Below are 17,124 nucleotides of genomic sequence, written 5' to 3'. Positions count from 1 at the left end.
CACTTGGTGGAGATTGTGAGTAGTCTTTATCCTACAACTCCAGGCTGCTCACTCGCACTAGACTCATTAACGCTGGACGAGACGCGCAGCTGACATTTATTCTACTATTCTCATTTTCCCATCCCGACACTATACGTGAGTATTTTTTGAAAACATAACCTTTTATGTAATTAATATTGTATATCTTATTATTCTGAATATTTCGGTTATACATCTCACACGACTGAAGATTGGAGACTGAATGAGAAGTTTAAATAGACAGTCATGAGTTGTCTCTGAATTTCTTTTCAAATGTTTTAATATCACGGTCAGTTTTAATGTTTTGGTGTGTCATGTGTAACATATTTTCTGTTAGCAGTTTGTGTATTAATGCAGTAATGGTGAACAGAGTTTACAATTGTCGCTTTTTCAACTGTCCTAAAACTCTATTTCACTTTACTAGTTTGGATTTAATTTCCTGTTCATAGTTTACTTCTATAAAACATTATGAAAACATTTCAAGGGTTGTTTATTCTCCCACTCATTGTCATGATTTCGCTTTCAGTTTATAAAAATGTGATCCTTGAGCTTGAGGATTGGGTAATTCACTGGTTATGAACTGTAATATGAGATCTGTCGAATGTAGGTCAGGTCGGTTTACAACTGTAAGTGATTTGGCAAGAGAATTGAAATAGACTTTTTCTGTTTGGAGGGGAATAGGAATTTGATTGACACATTAACTGTGTAGTTTCAGTCTGTCTTTGCCTACAAATTAGGTTCTATGATTTTGATGATTGGATTAAAGGGATAGTTCACCCAAAAATAAACATTCTTTCATTACTTACTCACCCTCAAGTTGTCCAAACCTGTATGTTTCTTTCTTCTGTTGAGAATGTGGGTAACCAAACAGTTGCTGGTCCCCATTGTCATTCATCCATAGTATGGAAAAATATACAATGGAAGTTGATGGTGACCAGAAACTGTTACGTTACCAGTATTCTTAAAAAATATCTTGATGTTCAGCAGAAGAAAGAAATTCATACAGGTTTGGAACAACTTGAGGTTGAGTGAATGATGAAAGAACTTTCATTTTTGGGTGAACTATCCCTTAAATTGAACTACAAATCAGTAACCTAAGTTACAAAATAATGCATCAATAGCCTAATAACAGTAATACATTATACTTTTAATACTTTACTGATTAATTTATACAGTAGCGAAGTTGGATTTAGAGTAAAATTTGTGTGCACAAGCAACGTGCATGCAACATAACTAATCTGAGTTTCGCTAGAGTAACGTCTAAACAATAACACTTTCTTTTGAGTGTACAGTTCCAGTTTGCCCTCATTCCATTAGGTGATGTGTCAAATGAACATCGGTTCCTCCCTGTTGTTAAAGTGTTATTGTTTTTTTAAAACCATAGTCATCATTCATCATAAAACCCGTCAATTTTAATAACATTTCTGGGCCATTTTAGTAGCTTGCACAGCCCACTTTAACACGACTGGTGGCATCAAGTTGGTCTTTGTGTTCAGGTGGAGAGATTAACCGTCCTAATGAATGTACGCCTTGTTTCTGCCTGAAGTAACTGACTAGGCCGTTGGCCCCTGTGGACTTCCCCTTATTTGGGGTTTCACTTTTCTTTTTCTGCGTGCTGTGAGGAGTGAGAGACTGTTTAGTCTCTCAAGAGGGGACACTCTGCACCCCTTCATGCCAGCCCGCTTGATGGTTACCATAGCAACCTTTTTGGTATGCGCAAGTTCAAATGAAGTTGTCATGGAAATGACAAAGACTAGAAGGCCTTGAATCATTGGCTTTAGGCTTCATTTTGTAGCTGAACCGATTGCAAGTAAGCTCAATTACATTATATAAAGCATACTTGCTCAATCAGCAAAGATGTTTGTAGTTTTAATAATAGACTCCATGACACTTGTGCACATCTATGTTTACTTTGAATGGTAAAGTTGCCGCACCTCTAGGGATGTCATTGGTTTGGTGGTTACTTCAAGGCTACAGTGGGCTCCTGAGTGTGCAGAGTTTCTCCTTTTGTTCGATTTGAAAAGCGTGGCTGAAAGCTGCCATTGTCGTGGTGGGTAATTAAAGCTGGTTCTATCTCTGTGAGTGTGGGGGAGGGTGGTTGGAGAGTGAGGTGTGAACTAGAGCCCCAGTGTACACTGGGTAGATGAGCTGAATGCTGATGAACTTCAGAATGAGGGCTGAGCCTGCCTTTCCTCAAAGGATAATTGTAATTGCTTTTAAGATACTCTCAAACAAGTAATTGCTTTTAAGATTCTCTCATTTCGCAAGCGTTGCTTTGCTTTTCAGGTGATTTAAGGTTATTTTGTTATTTCTGCTAAAGCAATTTCGGCAATGAAAGAGATAAGATAAACTACTACTGATAAACAGGTCCTGTTAAATATATATTGCCATGTCTCTCCCTGTGGTGGTGTGCTGGCCTGATTCAAATTTTAGTGCATTGTGACACACTTTTTATCTGTCTGACTGAGCTCGGATAAGTTACATGTGTGTTGACATAATAGTTGTGACCTTCATATGTGGTACATAATGCTGACCATAATGCTCAATGCTGACCTTGATCAGAAGCACAACAGTGCTTTCATCAAGGTTGAATTTGTCTACAACCCTTTATGTTTGTCTAATGTAAGACATAGTACAGACATTAGGAAATTCACTTAAGGTAAAAAAATAAGGCCTTGTTTCACTCTGCAGAATGAGGAGGAAGTGTAGGTAATTTGATTCCACAGACTTCTGTTGCATGGGACATATCAGCATCTGAAAAAAACATTACAATCTCTCCCATGGTAGAAAAATATGAGAGATTTTTAATTGAGCTGGTTGGCCTCTGCTCAGCAGCACTGTGATTCTCTCTTCAAAACTAAATTGAAACAAGCAAGTTAAACACGTTTTAAACTGCATTCCTGTCTCACAAGATTAGTTCTTCATGAACTGATGAAAAACTAGAAGTTCATGTAAATTTGCTTGTTAAGTTTGAATAAAATGCTTTTCTTTCTGTTACACAACTTGAAGAAAAAGACCAAAAAAAAAAGACTAAGAAACTCTGTGGACAGACATTGGCTTATGGGATATTTTGGCTCTTTTATCCACTTTTATCCTCTTTTTAGACACTTTTATATATATATATATAGAAAAGAAACAGCCTGAAACGAAGACGGGGACAGTTTTTGATTAATTCAGCTGTATTTACTCATTGCAACTTATAATATTCAAGTGAAAGATGTAACACCAACATGTCAGAAAACAAAACAAAACAGAAGTTGGAAAAAGGATAACCCCCCTCCTAAAAATGACTTGTAAACTCAATCAGGTGTAGCTTATCACCTTCTCAATGGCACACAAAGCCATTTGACTTCAACTGTGATCAGTTGTGATCAGTTTCAGTCCTAGGTAGTGCAACTGAAGCAAACAACCAACTATGAATGGCAAGGCACTGTCAAAAGATCTCTGGGATAAAGTTGTGGACAGGCACAAGTCAGGAGATGGATACAAAAAAAAAATCACATTTTTTTTTTTATCAATGCCTAGAAGCACAGTGAAGTCTATTATTAAGAAGTGGATGGTATATGGTACAACACAGAACCAGGGTGATTCTTTTCTATACCCACTGTGTATATCTTCAATGTGTATGTCTTCAATGTCACGTGATCATTCAGAAATCAGACTAATGTAAAACATTTATCATTATCAATTTTGATAACAGTTGTGCTGCTTAATATTTTTTTCAGGATTCTTTGATGAATAGAAAGTTCAAAGAACAGTATTTACATGAAATAGAAATCTTTTGTAACTGTATAAGACTTTACTCTTTCCCCCTTGATCAGTTTAATGCATAAGCCCCCATAAAATTTTCTGCTGCTTATAGTTTATTGATACTCCCAGTCAAAGGTGATATTTCACTGTAAAACATTTAGCCAGGGTTTAAGAGGTTCTTCAGATGTAGTATCTCTTGTATAGTATCTCTTTGCTCCAGCAATAATGTTTTCTTCATCTGTGGCCTGATCTGCTTTGTGGTGTTGCTCTATATCTGTTTATCATCACTGACAATTCGTTCGCCCTCTCTGAGGTCACTGATGTGCCAAAGTGCACCATGCTGCACACCAACAGGCCCACAAATAGCACGAGAAGCCTGCTAATACTAACCTATTAATGATAGCTGGAATGTGGGTCATCGTCAAAAAACTGTGGCAACAGCCATCACGCAGTCCAGAGGAGAGTATTGATTGATCCTGTGGAATTTAGATATGTGTACTCCATAGATTATTCTGATGATGACAGCATGCTCTGTCTGAAAGCAATTGGGAGCAATATTGAATATTTAAACTGTAGCAAACATGTATTGTATATTAGTCTGTGTGCATGATGAAAACTATCTTTGTTTACAGATTCTGTTTTTTTTTCTATTTAACTCTCATCACTAATCCTACAAAAAAAAGTTATTGTGATTCTTACAGCTGTCTGTTCATTTCACTGAATTAAACATTGTTATGCTGCCCACTTGCCTTTTCTCTTAATCGGTGTCATGTATCATATACACTGATCCTTAATTTACTGCTGTTTCCCTGTTTTGGGTTTTTACAGGTCAACAAAATGGGGAAAGGATGCATCGCTGCCACCAAGTACTTCCTGTTTCTCTTCAACTTAATCTTCTTTGTAAGTTTCACTTTTTAGTTTTTAAAGAACACGTTTAGTTGTTTCAATCATTTGAGCTAGTAAACTGTTAATATAGGTTAATGTTATTTTTTAAATATTCTATTGTTTATTTATATTATTTTCGAACACATTAATGTTAATATGTAAAAATTAACATGACAGAAAATAACAAACAATCGCGTTGATCCTTATTATAAAGTGTTACTGCATTAGGTATGGGGCAAACTGTTCTTGGAAGGTTTTTTGAAACATTCTACCAATCCTTTTCCCAAGCCTTTCTTTTTTTATAAATGATGCTCTTTAGCTCACTCACAGCTGATGTCCCAGTTTTCTTAACATTAGTTTAACACTGATATTCATTGAATCAGGTCTCACATTCATTGATGAAAAAACATGTTTATTAGTTGTAGTTGCACCATAGCAGTCTTGCACCTCTGTCACAAGAATGCACTCTAGTTATGATCCAGATTAAGTGTTTTCCATTTGTTACCCAGACAGTTTACTCTTCTCCATCTCAGAGAGAAACAGCCTACTCTCCCTTGTGATCCTTGGGCTTGTTCCATGTAGGAAAAAATTGAAATCTCTGATCCAAGTTTATTCTCTGCAGGCCTGGGTGCTCAGGCTCAAAGAGCGCAGGAAGAGCCCAATGATCAATTCCAGCCATTTGTAACCCAACTTGTATACTTAAATACATGTTTAAATGATAAAATGTTTAAGGAAGTCAAATATATGACAAGAACATCAAGAGAAGGTTTTATATTGGTGAAATTGGTGTGTTCTGATTGGCAGTTGTCATTTTCTTGTCTTTGCATTTACATTTATTCATTACAGTAGCAATTTTTTATCATTTATCCAAAGCGATTTACAAATGAGGAATGACACAAACAATGTGTTATAAGAGCCCACAATATTTGCAGTACACAAAGTTTACATTAGATTACTACACAGAAACGAAACACAGAGGAGAAAGAGAACAACAATTTGTAAAAAATATCTAAATAAATACATTTTAGTAAAATACATTTCTATATGAATATTATTTTTTAAATAATATTTTAAATATTATTTTAAATCATATATAACACATTGAAATATGATTAATTATTGTATTATTTATCATTTTAATATTTTGTGTGTTCATGTTTTTTTCCTGGCTTGATCAAGCATTGGTTTGATTTAAATAAAATAATCCTTCAAGGAAGTGTTGCTGGGTTTATCTTCATCGCTGTTATTTCCACATTTCCATGCACTTTATTTGTGAAGTTGCACCAGAATAACTAAAGTATCTGTATGCAGAAATCATAAACCTTAGTCAATAGGCTTAAACAGCATTTTGACAAATTAAGTTACTTAATGCGAAATCGAGGAACGAACTGGCATGTTCATTTGGATTTTTTTTTTTGGGAGATTGAAACAGCTTGCCAAATTGAGCTTTCTGGAAAAGATTGCTAACAGTTTACTGTTGCACAGGTTTTTCAAACCTAAAAACCTGACCCCCAATCCAAGAATGCAAAAGAACTTCACTGTGAGCATAATGGGGTCTTTAGTGCCCCACCATGCATCCCTAAACCTTGCACCCCAGCATGTGTCCTGGTGTTAGACATAAGGAGAGGAGATGGGGCGCTTGTCCGAGTGGGTTTAGGGAAGGCTGTGGTGTTCTTGAACTCATGGAACATCCTCTGAGCTCCCCCTCCCCTCCTGCCACTGCCACGCAGAAGCACAGCCCAATCAGTCCCAGATGTGAGCTGAGAGCAAAGCAGAATGAGTCTGGAACCCCACAGTTAGAAATGAGGTTCATAGCTTCCTACGGGCTTGGATTAGTGTGTTTGTTACATACTCGCGCACACGCAAGCACACAACCTTCCTGTCGTTCAGGGAACACATTAATTCTAGAGTTTCCATCTTTAGCTCTGTCCAAGAGATTTGGAGTGAACAAGTTGCAGCTTGTAAACTGAAATGTGGGGCCCCTCGTTCCTTCTCCTGTCCTGCAGCACATGATTAATTATCTTCTTCTTTTTTCTTTCCTCTCTCTTCCTCTGCCCCCTGTCTATTCCTTTTTGTCTCTCGACAGATCTTCGGCGCTACGATTATGGGATTTGGACTGTGGATCCTCCTAGACAATCAGAGCCTCATTGCGGTGTTGCGTAAGTGTCTGCATAAAATGTGTGCAACTAAGAGAAAACCATAAAACATCATGCAGACGAACAAGAAGGAAAATGATGTTCCTAATAACCTAAATCTACTGGCCATTTTCTCTGGGATGGTTTGAAATACATTCACATTAATCTAAAAGGCTATTTAATGACCCATGGGAGAGTTCCTTTGCTGTTGGTTGGTTGAAGTAAAATCCAGAGGAAGTGATGAGAAGAGTTGGTCGTCAGTCTTGTCTTTTTATGCTCTTATTAGTGAAGTTTTATCCCGTTCTACCTTTGAATAAAACCTCCTGGGCTCATGCACCAGTGACTCAGACCCACTTTTACAGGGGCCATCTGTCTCTTGTTTCATTTTGTTTGATGATCACCGTAAGTCTCGTCTTAAAGTGTATGATTCAGGCTTTTGGACAGATTGTCTATGATGGGCTCTGTATTTTTCATCACCCCACCCCCTGCACACTTCTGATCTGTTTTCCATCCCAGAGGCCATTGCAAGGAGCTCTGGGTCACTGGGTCTGGGTCTTACAGACACTGCCAAACAAGCTAGCGCTACATGTTCACAGCTGGCTACGGATCAGCTATTGAGTTCACAGCTCTGTGGCGAGCCAGGCAGGGCCTGTGTGTGACATAGCACGTCTGAGGCAGTGTGCAGGTGCTCCCTCGCTGCCACACAGGGCTCTTTTAGCGACTGTCTCATTAGCATGCATCACGTCAATGCTCAGATCAGGCCTCTCGTTGCATTAGTCATTGGAAAGAACAAATTAACACTAGTGAGCAAGTATATGCAAGGAGGGAAAAGAATGACCCTATATCTGCCTCTGACACTTAATTCCAAGTGGTCTTAATCTATACTGTAGTTCAAAAGTTTGAGAACGGGAAGATTTTAAAAATGTTTTTCAGAGAAGTCTCTTATGTTCCCCTAGGCTGCATTTATTAAATCAAAAATACAGTAAACAGTAATACTGTGAAATATAATTACAATTTAAAATAACTATTTTCTATTTAATATATTTAAAATGTAATTCATTCCTGTGATGGCGAAGCTAAATTGTCAGCAGTCATTACTCCAGTCTTCAGTGTCACACGATCCTTCAGAGATCATTCTAATATGCTGATTTGCTGCTCGAAACATTTCTTATTTTTATCAGTGTTGAAAATAGATGTGCTGCTTTAGATTTTTGTGAAAACTGTGATACATTTTTTTCAGAATTATTTGATTATTATTTAAGAAAGTTTAAAGAATAATAGTAAAGTTAATAAAGTTGATTTAAGAACACAGTTTGTTTGAAACAGAAATCTTTAGTAGCAATGTAAAAGTCATTACTGAGACTTTTGATTTAATACAAATTTCAGAATTGTAAGTAATCATTTCTTTAAAAAAACAACAACTTTTGATCAGTAGTGTTTCTCAAAGCCAGTGTCAACATAATTACTGACAAAAGTGGTCAATAATGAAGGGTTTTTGATTTCATCAATAAAAAAGCACATCATGAAGATTAATAAATGCTTGTAGTTAAAAAATACTGTTGACGAAAATATGGTAAAAGACAAATACAGCAAGAAATTAACTCTAACATCGTTTTGAAAAGGAAAATCCAAGAAAGAATATGAATGCTTTTAATAATCCTTCAAAAATGTTGTGGATTGACTCGCTTGAGTGGCACAAGCTGAAACTGAACAGCGAATGTATGGTGGTATAAATTTAATATATAAAATGTTTGAATATTTAACTTAATTTTGTCCTTTCTCATAGACTAAAATTAGAGGCCATTTTAATCCAAGTAAAATTTATTAAAATAAATGAATATGACATGACAAAATTTTATTTTAGTCTGCAACATAAGGTTGTGTGAAAATGAACACTGCTTAAAATGCACTGAAAGTCAACCATTACAGTAGTTGACTTGGAAAGGTCACGGCATTTTAAAGGTTGTCTTGCAAAATGTAGTGTGTCTGGCCCAAGACTTGAACCCAGTCTGAGTGGCTGCGCCATAGAAAGGTTTTTGCTTGATTGATTGTTCAGAGCAGAAAACTGATAAAAAAAAAGCGCAGACTCACACCATAGCATGACACCAACAGCAGTGAATTTGCGAACCTCTTGTATTCCTCCTTTGCATGTCATAATTCATCTGACAGACACATTCCTGCAGTGCACAGCGGCTGCTGGATGTTTTTTGGGACTTCCAGCCATGCATACAAACAGTGAGCCCATGGTAAAAAAAAAAAAACAAGTTTTCTAAACATCATTGTTTTTCTAATCCAGATGCCAGTGGCCTTCACTGGCTCAACTGATCCCCAGAGGATTTTCCTGTTTCCGTTAGACACCATTAGGCACTTTACCAGCATGGGATGGTTTGCGATTTACAGTACTGAAGCTACAAAGGCCTACACATTCAAAGCTGAAGTGCAGACACATGTTTTATGCTTTTATTTGCAATGTCACTGCCCATTCTTGGGGTTTGGGCACTGGAGGGAATAACTGAAACAGAATTGTTGCGTTCATTGCAACTGGTTTCCTTAGCCAAATGCTTTCAACTTGGTTTCTGCTGAATATAGTGGTTGAACTTAAAAAGGCATTTGCTTTGTTAAGGAAAAAGGTCTTGTTCTTTATTCTGCTATTGTTTGTGGGTTTGTTATGGTGACAGAGAATTTTGATAATATTTACCACATGGCACAAAAGAACCGTGTCTCACTATTTCCAATGTAAAACTCTAAATAAATCATATTAAAAGCTGTTTACCTATAGTTAAGTCAAACATTTCAGAAAAGCCAACTGCTGTGAATCTTGTGAATTTTTTTTCGCAATGAACAGAATGGGCTGAAATGATTCCAAATCAGATAACTCACTTCACATTGTTCCTTAGGATGCTGGATTTGCTTGCTTACTAAATGCAATCCGCTGGTTCTCAGTTTCCAGATTCCACTTTTTTCTATATTTTTGAAATAAACGCAGCTTTGGTGACCATAAGAGACTTATTTTAAAAACATGCAAAAAACAAAACAAAAAAAACAACGATAACAGTAGACTATATTTTTAACATTTCAAGTTGTATAAATTAACATAAGTTTACAAGAAATAATAACATATATACTGTACATAAATTAACATTAACCTAGATTAATAAAGGATGTAACCTTATCAAACCTTGTTTTAAAGTGTTAACACTATTTTTATGGCCTGTTGAGCTTTACATTTAGCACAATCACTTCAACTCTACCTAATACAATGTACTATTGCTGGTCAGTTTGCACACCAAAAACAAATTTTGTTCTCAAATACCCCTAGCCAGTAATTACAGTCTCGGGTTGTCCTTTTCCCAGTATCCAGTTCTCTCTTAATCATTAATTACTAAATAGTCTAAATTATGTAAGATGTAGACAGAGCCTTCTCAACCGTGTGAAAAGATGAACTCATTCTGTTATTTGTGCTTTGACGCATGCTGTAATCATCAGAGTTGAGATGGTCATCTCATCTAAGTGCTTGGTTTCGTAATGATGATTACATCGGGTCACATGATGGGCCATTGTATCCTCTGCACCCACAGTCACACAGACACTGTGGTATTGTTTGCAAGGCTGTCTGTGGTAATGTTGTTTTTGCTGGGGAGCCATTGAGGTATTTTGAGGTAGGATGATATGACAGAGGCTTTTCAGTCAATACACATGAAAGCCTGACTGAAGCAGGACCAGAACACAGTTGGAGAATGTGCTGCTGCTTTGAGGTGAAGCCACAGAATGTCTAAACCAACTGCGTACAGTGAGCATCGCCCGGTACTATAGGCCGTTATGTCTCAGTCAGGATCGCAAGGGAGACTTGCCAACCCCATCTCAACATTACACAATGCATATTCATGAGGACATCCCGAGACTGTAATTACTGGCTAGGGGTATTTGAGAACAAAATTAGTTTTTGGTGTGCAAACTGACCAGCAATAGTACATTGTATTAGGCAGAGTTGAAGTGATTGTGCTAAATGTACAGCTCAACATTCCATAAAAAGTGTTAACACTTTAAAACTGTTTGATAAGGTTACATCATTTATTAATCTAGGTTAATGTTAATTTATGTATATATGTTATTATTTCTTGTAAACGTATGTTAATTTATACAACTTGAAATGTTAAAAATATAGTCTACTGTTTAAAAGTTTTTTTTTTTTTTTGCATGTTTTTAAAATAAGTCTCTTATGGTCACCAAAGCTGCGTTTATTTAAAAAAATATAAAGAAAAAGTGAAAAATTATTACAAAGGATTATTTTGAAAGATTTAAAATAAAATTTTTAAAAAATATTTAATAATTTAAAATAATTGTTTTCTATTTTAATGGTTAAAATGTAATTTATTCCTATGATGGTAAAGCTGAATTTTCATCAGACATTACTCCAGTCTTCAGTGTTACATGATTCTTCAGAAATCATTCTAATATGCTGTTTTGGTGTTTCAAAAACATTTGATATTATTAATGTTGAAAACGGTTTTCTGCTTCGTATTCTTGTCGAAACCATGGTACTTTTTCAGGATAGAAAGTTCAAAACAACAGCATTTATTTGAGATAGATTGTTACAAAACAATGTAAAAGTCTTTATTGTGACTTTTGAACAATTTAATGTCATTGCTGAATAAAAGGTCAAAGTAATTTTGTTTAAAAAAAAGTCGCACTGACCCCTGAGAAATTAGCATAAACCAAGATTAATAAATGCAAAAGTACTTTTCATTGCTATTTCATGTTAACTATTGAATTAACCATTTTTAATGTATAGAAAGTGTTGCCAAAGTGTGGAAAATAAGGGCTGTTTACTGAATCACTGCTCATTAACACAATTATGATTAGTTTGTAACCAGGATTGTGTTTGTATTTCTCACTAACAGAGGATTCATCCATGGTCCTGAAGGTGGTCTCTTATATTCTGATTGGTGTGGGCTCATTCTCCATGCTTCTGGGATTTCTGGGCTGTCTGGGGGCCATCTATGAGATCCGCTGTTTGCTTGGATTGGTAAGACGCATAATTGCAACAATGTTTAGCACTGTTTTTACCATCTTTCCTAATTTAGTTGCTGTCCGTTTTTGTAAATCACATGCTTTTTCGCATGCAAACTCGAAGTACAAAAGGAACTTCTGCTCTCATGTGTAAATTTGCTGTGCTGAGCGGTTAAATGTCACATGACCCGAGCAGACTGGCCTGAACCAGCTGTTGCATTTCTGTTGCACATATGTGCAGGCTGTGCAGTACATATGTGAGACTGACATATGTGGCGGGGCGTGCACATGGGTCTGTGGTATCTTAATCCATTGTCTTTTTCTCTCTTTACAGTACTTCACCTGTCTATTGCTCATCCTCCTTGCTCAAGTGGCTGCTGCCATTCTCATCTTCTTCCAGCGGGACTGGGTGAGTGAGTCAGCGCTCTTATGTGGCTACCATAATAGTTCACTCAAAAAGGAAAATGTGATCATTTACTCACCCTCATATCGTTCTGAACCTGTATGACTTAATTTCTTCTGTGGAACACAAAACAACATATTTTGAAGAAGTGTTTTTGACAGAATTTTCATTATGATGATATAATGACAGAATTTTCATTTGTTGGTGCACCATCTCTTAAAGCCTGGCATCAAAACACTTTTTGAGGGCAAGACACTTAGGGCTTGAATGCATGTTAAAATGTTTTGGAAAAGTTGAGTTCAGATCTCTATGTGTTCCATTTGCCAGCTAGATTTCATTGTGAAGGTTTTGTTTAGATTTCTGGAACAGCTTGAAAAGAGGTCAAGAGAATCAGTGGCTGAAAATGAAAATATACTGCCCCCTATTGCATATACCAAAAAGTGTGTGCATTTGAGGATAGCTGTTGTTGAACAGACCTTCACCATGATGACCCGAGAAAAATAATCACGTGTTAGACACAGGATGAGGACGAATGCACACATACACTTCTGCACCCTCCACCGAGGTCAGCCAGCAGCGAGTGTCTCTGAGGATGCTATAGGAAGCATCTGAGCAAGATATGCAGTAAATCATAAAGTATTTGGAGCAAGTAGATGATAGATGTTTTCCTTGTTGTATTTGTTTACCTGACATCTTGGACATAATTACGAACCTGTTTGGAGACAAGATGAGCATGCAGTTGAAGATTTGCTTCCAATACAAATGCAACACATGCTTCTCTTATGGGAAAAGATTTGTGCGAAACAAGTGTGTTTGAACTTCCATTTTAGTAGCTTAGTAACAACGGTTTCCTCAGTCAGCAAAGTGAGTCTCAGGTCAAATACCTGGGGCTGGAAAAATAAACCACTAACCCGCTTAACTCTCGTTGCAGTTGAGGAAGGAAGCAAACGAAATTGTGTCCCAAGTCGTGGTGAACTACCCCGGACAGAACAAAACCACAGAGCAGGCCTGGGACTACCTCCAGAGAACAGTGAGTTGAGAATGGGCGTAACTCATACATTGTCTTTAATTCAGACTAGAGACGTGTATTATATGTACTGTATGTATTTGAATGTATTTCCATGAAAACCACTCGGTTTCTATGGGAGGTTCAAGCTCTAGAATGTAGAAATGCTTGTTGGGTTGACAGTTTAGCCTTTCAGAACTGACATTAAGGCTGTTGACTGTTCATTTGCTTATATTTAAAACACCATGTCAGTGACATCTCAAATAACGTAAATACATTTTTTTGCACTGGAAAAGTGTATTAGGCTGAATACTGCATACATTTTAATGAGAAATTAGTGGGTCGATGTGCTAATTATAAATGATTAAGATGTTAGTGGGTTGAATAATCCTGGTTCGTAGTCAAGCCAACATTGTAAAGTACTTCATGCCCTGTTGTTTCTTCTCTGTGTGTCTCAGATGCAGTGTTGTGGCTGGAATGGACGTGAGGACTGGGAGGCCAACCATATGATAAAGAATAATTCGCTGGATTTGTACCCATGCTCCTGCCACAATGCTTCCCTCCCACCACATAATATGGCTGATAGCGGCTTCTGTCAGGTCACATCTAATGATTGGCCCGTCTATGACACGGTATGGGAAATGTTGGTTATCCATTAATCATTTTAATGTGATAAGTAAGTCTCAGTTTCTCCCTAGTTTTTTGTGTAATTCTTAAAGGGGTCATATGATGTTGCTAAAAAGAACATTATTTTGTGTATTTGGTGTAGTGAAATGTGTTTATGCGGTTTAAGGTTAAAAAAACACATTATTTTCCACATACGTTTTAGGTAGGTGTGGTTGACTCTTAACTTTTATAAAGAATATCTCTTTGGATTTGAGACTTTAGTCTTTGCAACTTTACAGATCTTCTTTATGCACCAAGAGCTTGTAACACTTCAAAGAGAAAGGAAAAATTGAAATCGAATCATATGACCCCTTTAAAGCGTTGTTGAAGTGATAGTCCACCCAATGAAAATTTGGTTCCAAACCTGTATGACTTTCCTCCTTCTGTGGAACGCACGATAAGATATTCTGAAGAATATTAGTAACCAAACAGTTTTCATTCCAATTGACTTCCATTGTATGGCAAAAAAATATGATGCAAATCAATGGGAACTGAAACTGTTTACCAAAATTCTTCAAAATATCTTCTCTTGTGTTCCTCTGAAGTAAGTCAGTCATACAGGTTTGGTATCATGACAATGAGTAAACAGATGAATTTGACAGATTAATTTTCATTTTTGGGCGGACTATCCTTTTATATGATATATAAATACACAGTTTTGCTAAACACTGACTGTGGGCAAATTTATTACCAATGCCTGGGAAAGATGATGGCTAACAAATTACATTTCACATACCTCTTTCCTTCATAATTTTATGAATTTTGAGTTGCATAAATCTGGTAACGGGTCTAGTTCAGGTGAAAGATCTTATGACAGAGTGTTTTTCTGTCTTCACCAGGGCTGCCTGGGGAATGTGGAGAGCTGGCTCTTCACAAATTATGGAATTATTTTGGGAATCTGCCTTGGTGTGGCTGTCATTGAGGTATGTTGTATCTCCTCCGCCCTAGGCAGCATGAACAATACGCCTCTTCTTTACTAAGAAATGTTGGGGTGTTTATTATCAATGAAGTTGTGCAATGCCCTCTAAGAAAGAAAACAAACAAAACTGTCATTGGGGCGGTACCTTTTTAAAAGGTACTAATATGTATACTTGAGGTACTAGTATGTACCATTAAGGTACTTATATGTAACATTTAAGGGTGCATAAGGTACAAATATGTTCCTTTTAGCTTTTGTATCTTAGGGTAACCGACCCAATAACAGCTCTGTACTTTGTGTGAAATGTTACATCACAGTTTTCTGAAGAACAGATTGGACATTTCCATCTTGATCTCAGTGTAGTGACCATTGTTTGTTTTTACAGCTCCTTGGCATGATACTTTCTATGGGCCTTTGCAAGAGTGTACACCAAGAGGACTACACCAAAGTGCCAAAGTACTGAGGAGGAAACACGGACACTTGCACACAAATGTATTCAGTCCTTCCTTATTGACTTGGAACAACAGATCTCCCTCTTTTTCTACAGTATATACAGTGTTTCCAAAAGATAAACTTTAGGGATTATGTTTAGTCATGAGATTTCACTCTGTCAATAACACTATCCCCTGTGATATTTAATCAGATCTTTTTTTAGTCCAGTTTGAATAGCCCATTATATGACAGTCTGAAGTGTAGAACATGAAAGGTGCCCGCATAAATTAATGAAAAGCGTATGACGAGTCCTGGAGCCCCTGAATGGTCTATTTATACAACAACACTCTTTAACACCCAGGCTGGTCTGTTTGCTTTGATATTTATTCATTGTAGCGGCCCAGACTATGAGTTAACAGCCTATTAAACTTCAGTTTATGCTTTATAGACAACAGAAAAACCACAAAGGCCTGCTTTTGTTAAATCAAGGGACTTTTCTTTAGATTTTGTGGTATACATAGACTGACACAATTCCCACTCTGCCCTATAGTGACATCATTTATGATTGTACATCAGTGTTGTTTCAGATTGCTTTTGTTTATTTTTATTAGTGTGTATATATTTTAGATTTCATTTGCAGGTTGATTTTGTGAAGTCTAGGGAGTCAAACTTTTCGCTTTTTTGTACAGGTGATAAATTTAGTATTTTTTACATGCTTAATTTGAGCATATTTGTATGAGTATATTTGTAAGGAAGTACAATATAAAGCTATTCCTTTGATGATGTGAACCAAAATGAAGATTAGCCCCCAAAGTTGACTGCAGACTTGATTTTTTTTTATTGCATTGATTCTAATTTAACAGATTTTCTCTGGCACCACTACGACTTCAATTGTATACTTGCTATGACAAGTATAAATGAAAAAATGCTAACAATGTTTCCTGTCATGTTTAATAGTTATTTTGCATATGTAAAACTTTGAATTCTTAATAAAAAGGTACACACTTATTTTAATGTTGCAAAAAAAAGTTTTTTTTTTTTTAAAATACAGGGAATACAGTCCCCTAGCAAGTAATAATGAAATGATAGAATATTGTAACTACATGTACCTTTCGCTGAATGTGTTATAATAAATAACTCACCCAACCTATTTGCTCTCCTTGTTTTTATATACCATGTACTTTTGCTAGATCTTCACTAGGTGGCAGTAGCACATCTGTTCTAGTTAATGTTAACTGGGAAGTGGTGGTCAGCAGTTAACCTTTAATTCAGAATGATTTGATTAATAGGTAAGTAAATAAAAATATACCCTGTATTAGTAAACCATCAAAAATAATACGTATACATATAGTAACATATTTCTTATCCTTCTGCTTTTTGTTCATTTCTGCAGGCAAATGGTGGTCTTCCTCAAGGGGTCATCATGGTGGTCTGGTTCTCTTCTGTGTTTCAATGAGATGTTAAATGACACAGTCCACCCTTTGTTCTCCCTCAACAATAGAGGGTTCATTGCCACCTGCTCGCCCCCTTCACAACCGACCTGCCTGCAAAACTCCATCCTGTTTTCAGAAGACTGTGACTTTCCAGAGTCTTGCCCAGCCGCCACACACATGGATACTCATGGTCAACTTGTCTTTTTAAAGATGCATATGTCTAACGCTTTGGGGGAAAAAAAACAATAATTCAACATAAATGCATAATTGCATATTATGAACTTTCTCACTGAAAACCTTCAGTAGCCTACATTGTGTTTTTTTTACCTGAGCATTTAGATCTCCATTAATCTATGGTAATTCAGCTCAAAGAGGACGTCGGTTTCCTTTCCCATCCTTCCGGTAATGCTCTGCTCCTGGTCTCCAGAGCTACACTTTTGCAATTATAATGGTGACGGACTGACGTT

The 17,124-nt window shown here is 36.7% G+C and overlaps 1 protein-coding gene across 1 annotated transcript; it reads left to right on the top strand.

Annotated features, from left to right (window-relative positions):
• On the top strand, positions 1 to 16,370 carry cd82a (CD82 molecule a). The gene is made up of 9 exons (XM_016571258.1): positions 1 to 135; positions 4,597 to 4,668; positions 6,740 to 6,812; positions 11,690 to 11,814; positions 12,133 to 12,207; positions 13,133 to 13,231; positions 13,666 to 13,839; positions 14,713 to 14,796; positions 15,178 to 16,370. The coding sequence occupies exons 2-9, from the start codon at positions 4,606 to 4,608 to the stop codon at positions 15,253 to 15,255; spliced, it is 771 nt and encodes a 256-aa protein (XP_016426744.1). The 5' UTR covers positions 1 to 135; positions 4,597 to 4,605; the 3' UTR covers positions 15,256 to 16,370.
• Positions 16,371 to 17,124: the final 754 nt, after the last annotated feature.

This window comes from Sinocyclocheilus rhinocerous, unplaced genomic scaffold, assembly GCF_001515625.1.
Source record: "Sinocyclocheilus rhinocerous isolate Xijiao unplaced genomic scaffold, SAMN03320098_v1.1 scaffold742, whole genome shotgun sequence".
Classification (NCBI taxonomy): Eukaryota; Metazoa; Chordata; class Actinopteri; order Cypriniformes; family Cyprinidae; genus Sinocyclocheilus; species Sinocyclocheilus rhinocerous.
The sequence above is the reverse complement of the archived record's forward strand: the minus strand, read 5'-3'. Positions and strand labels throughout refer to the sequence as shown.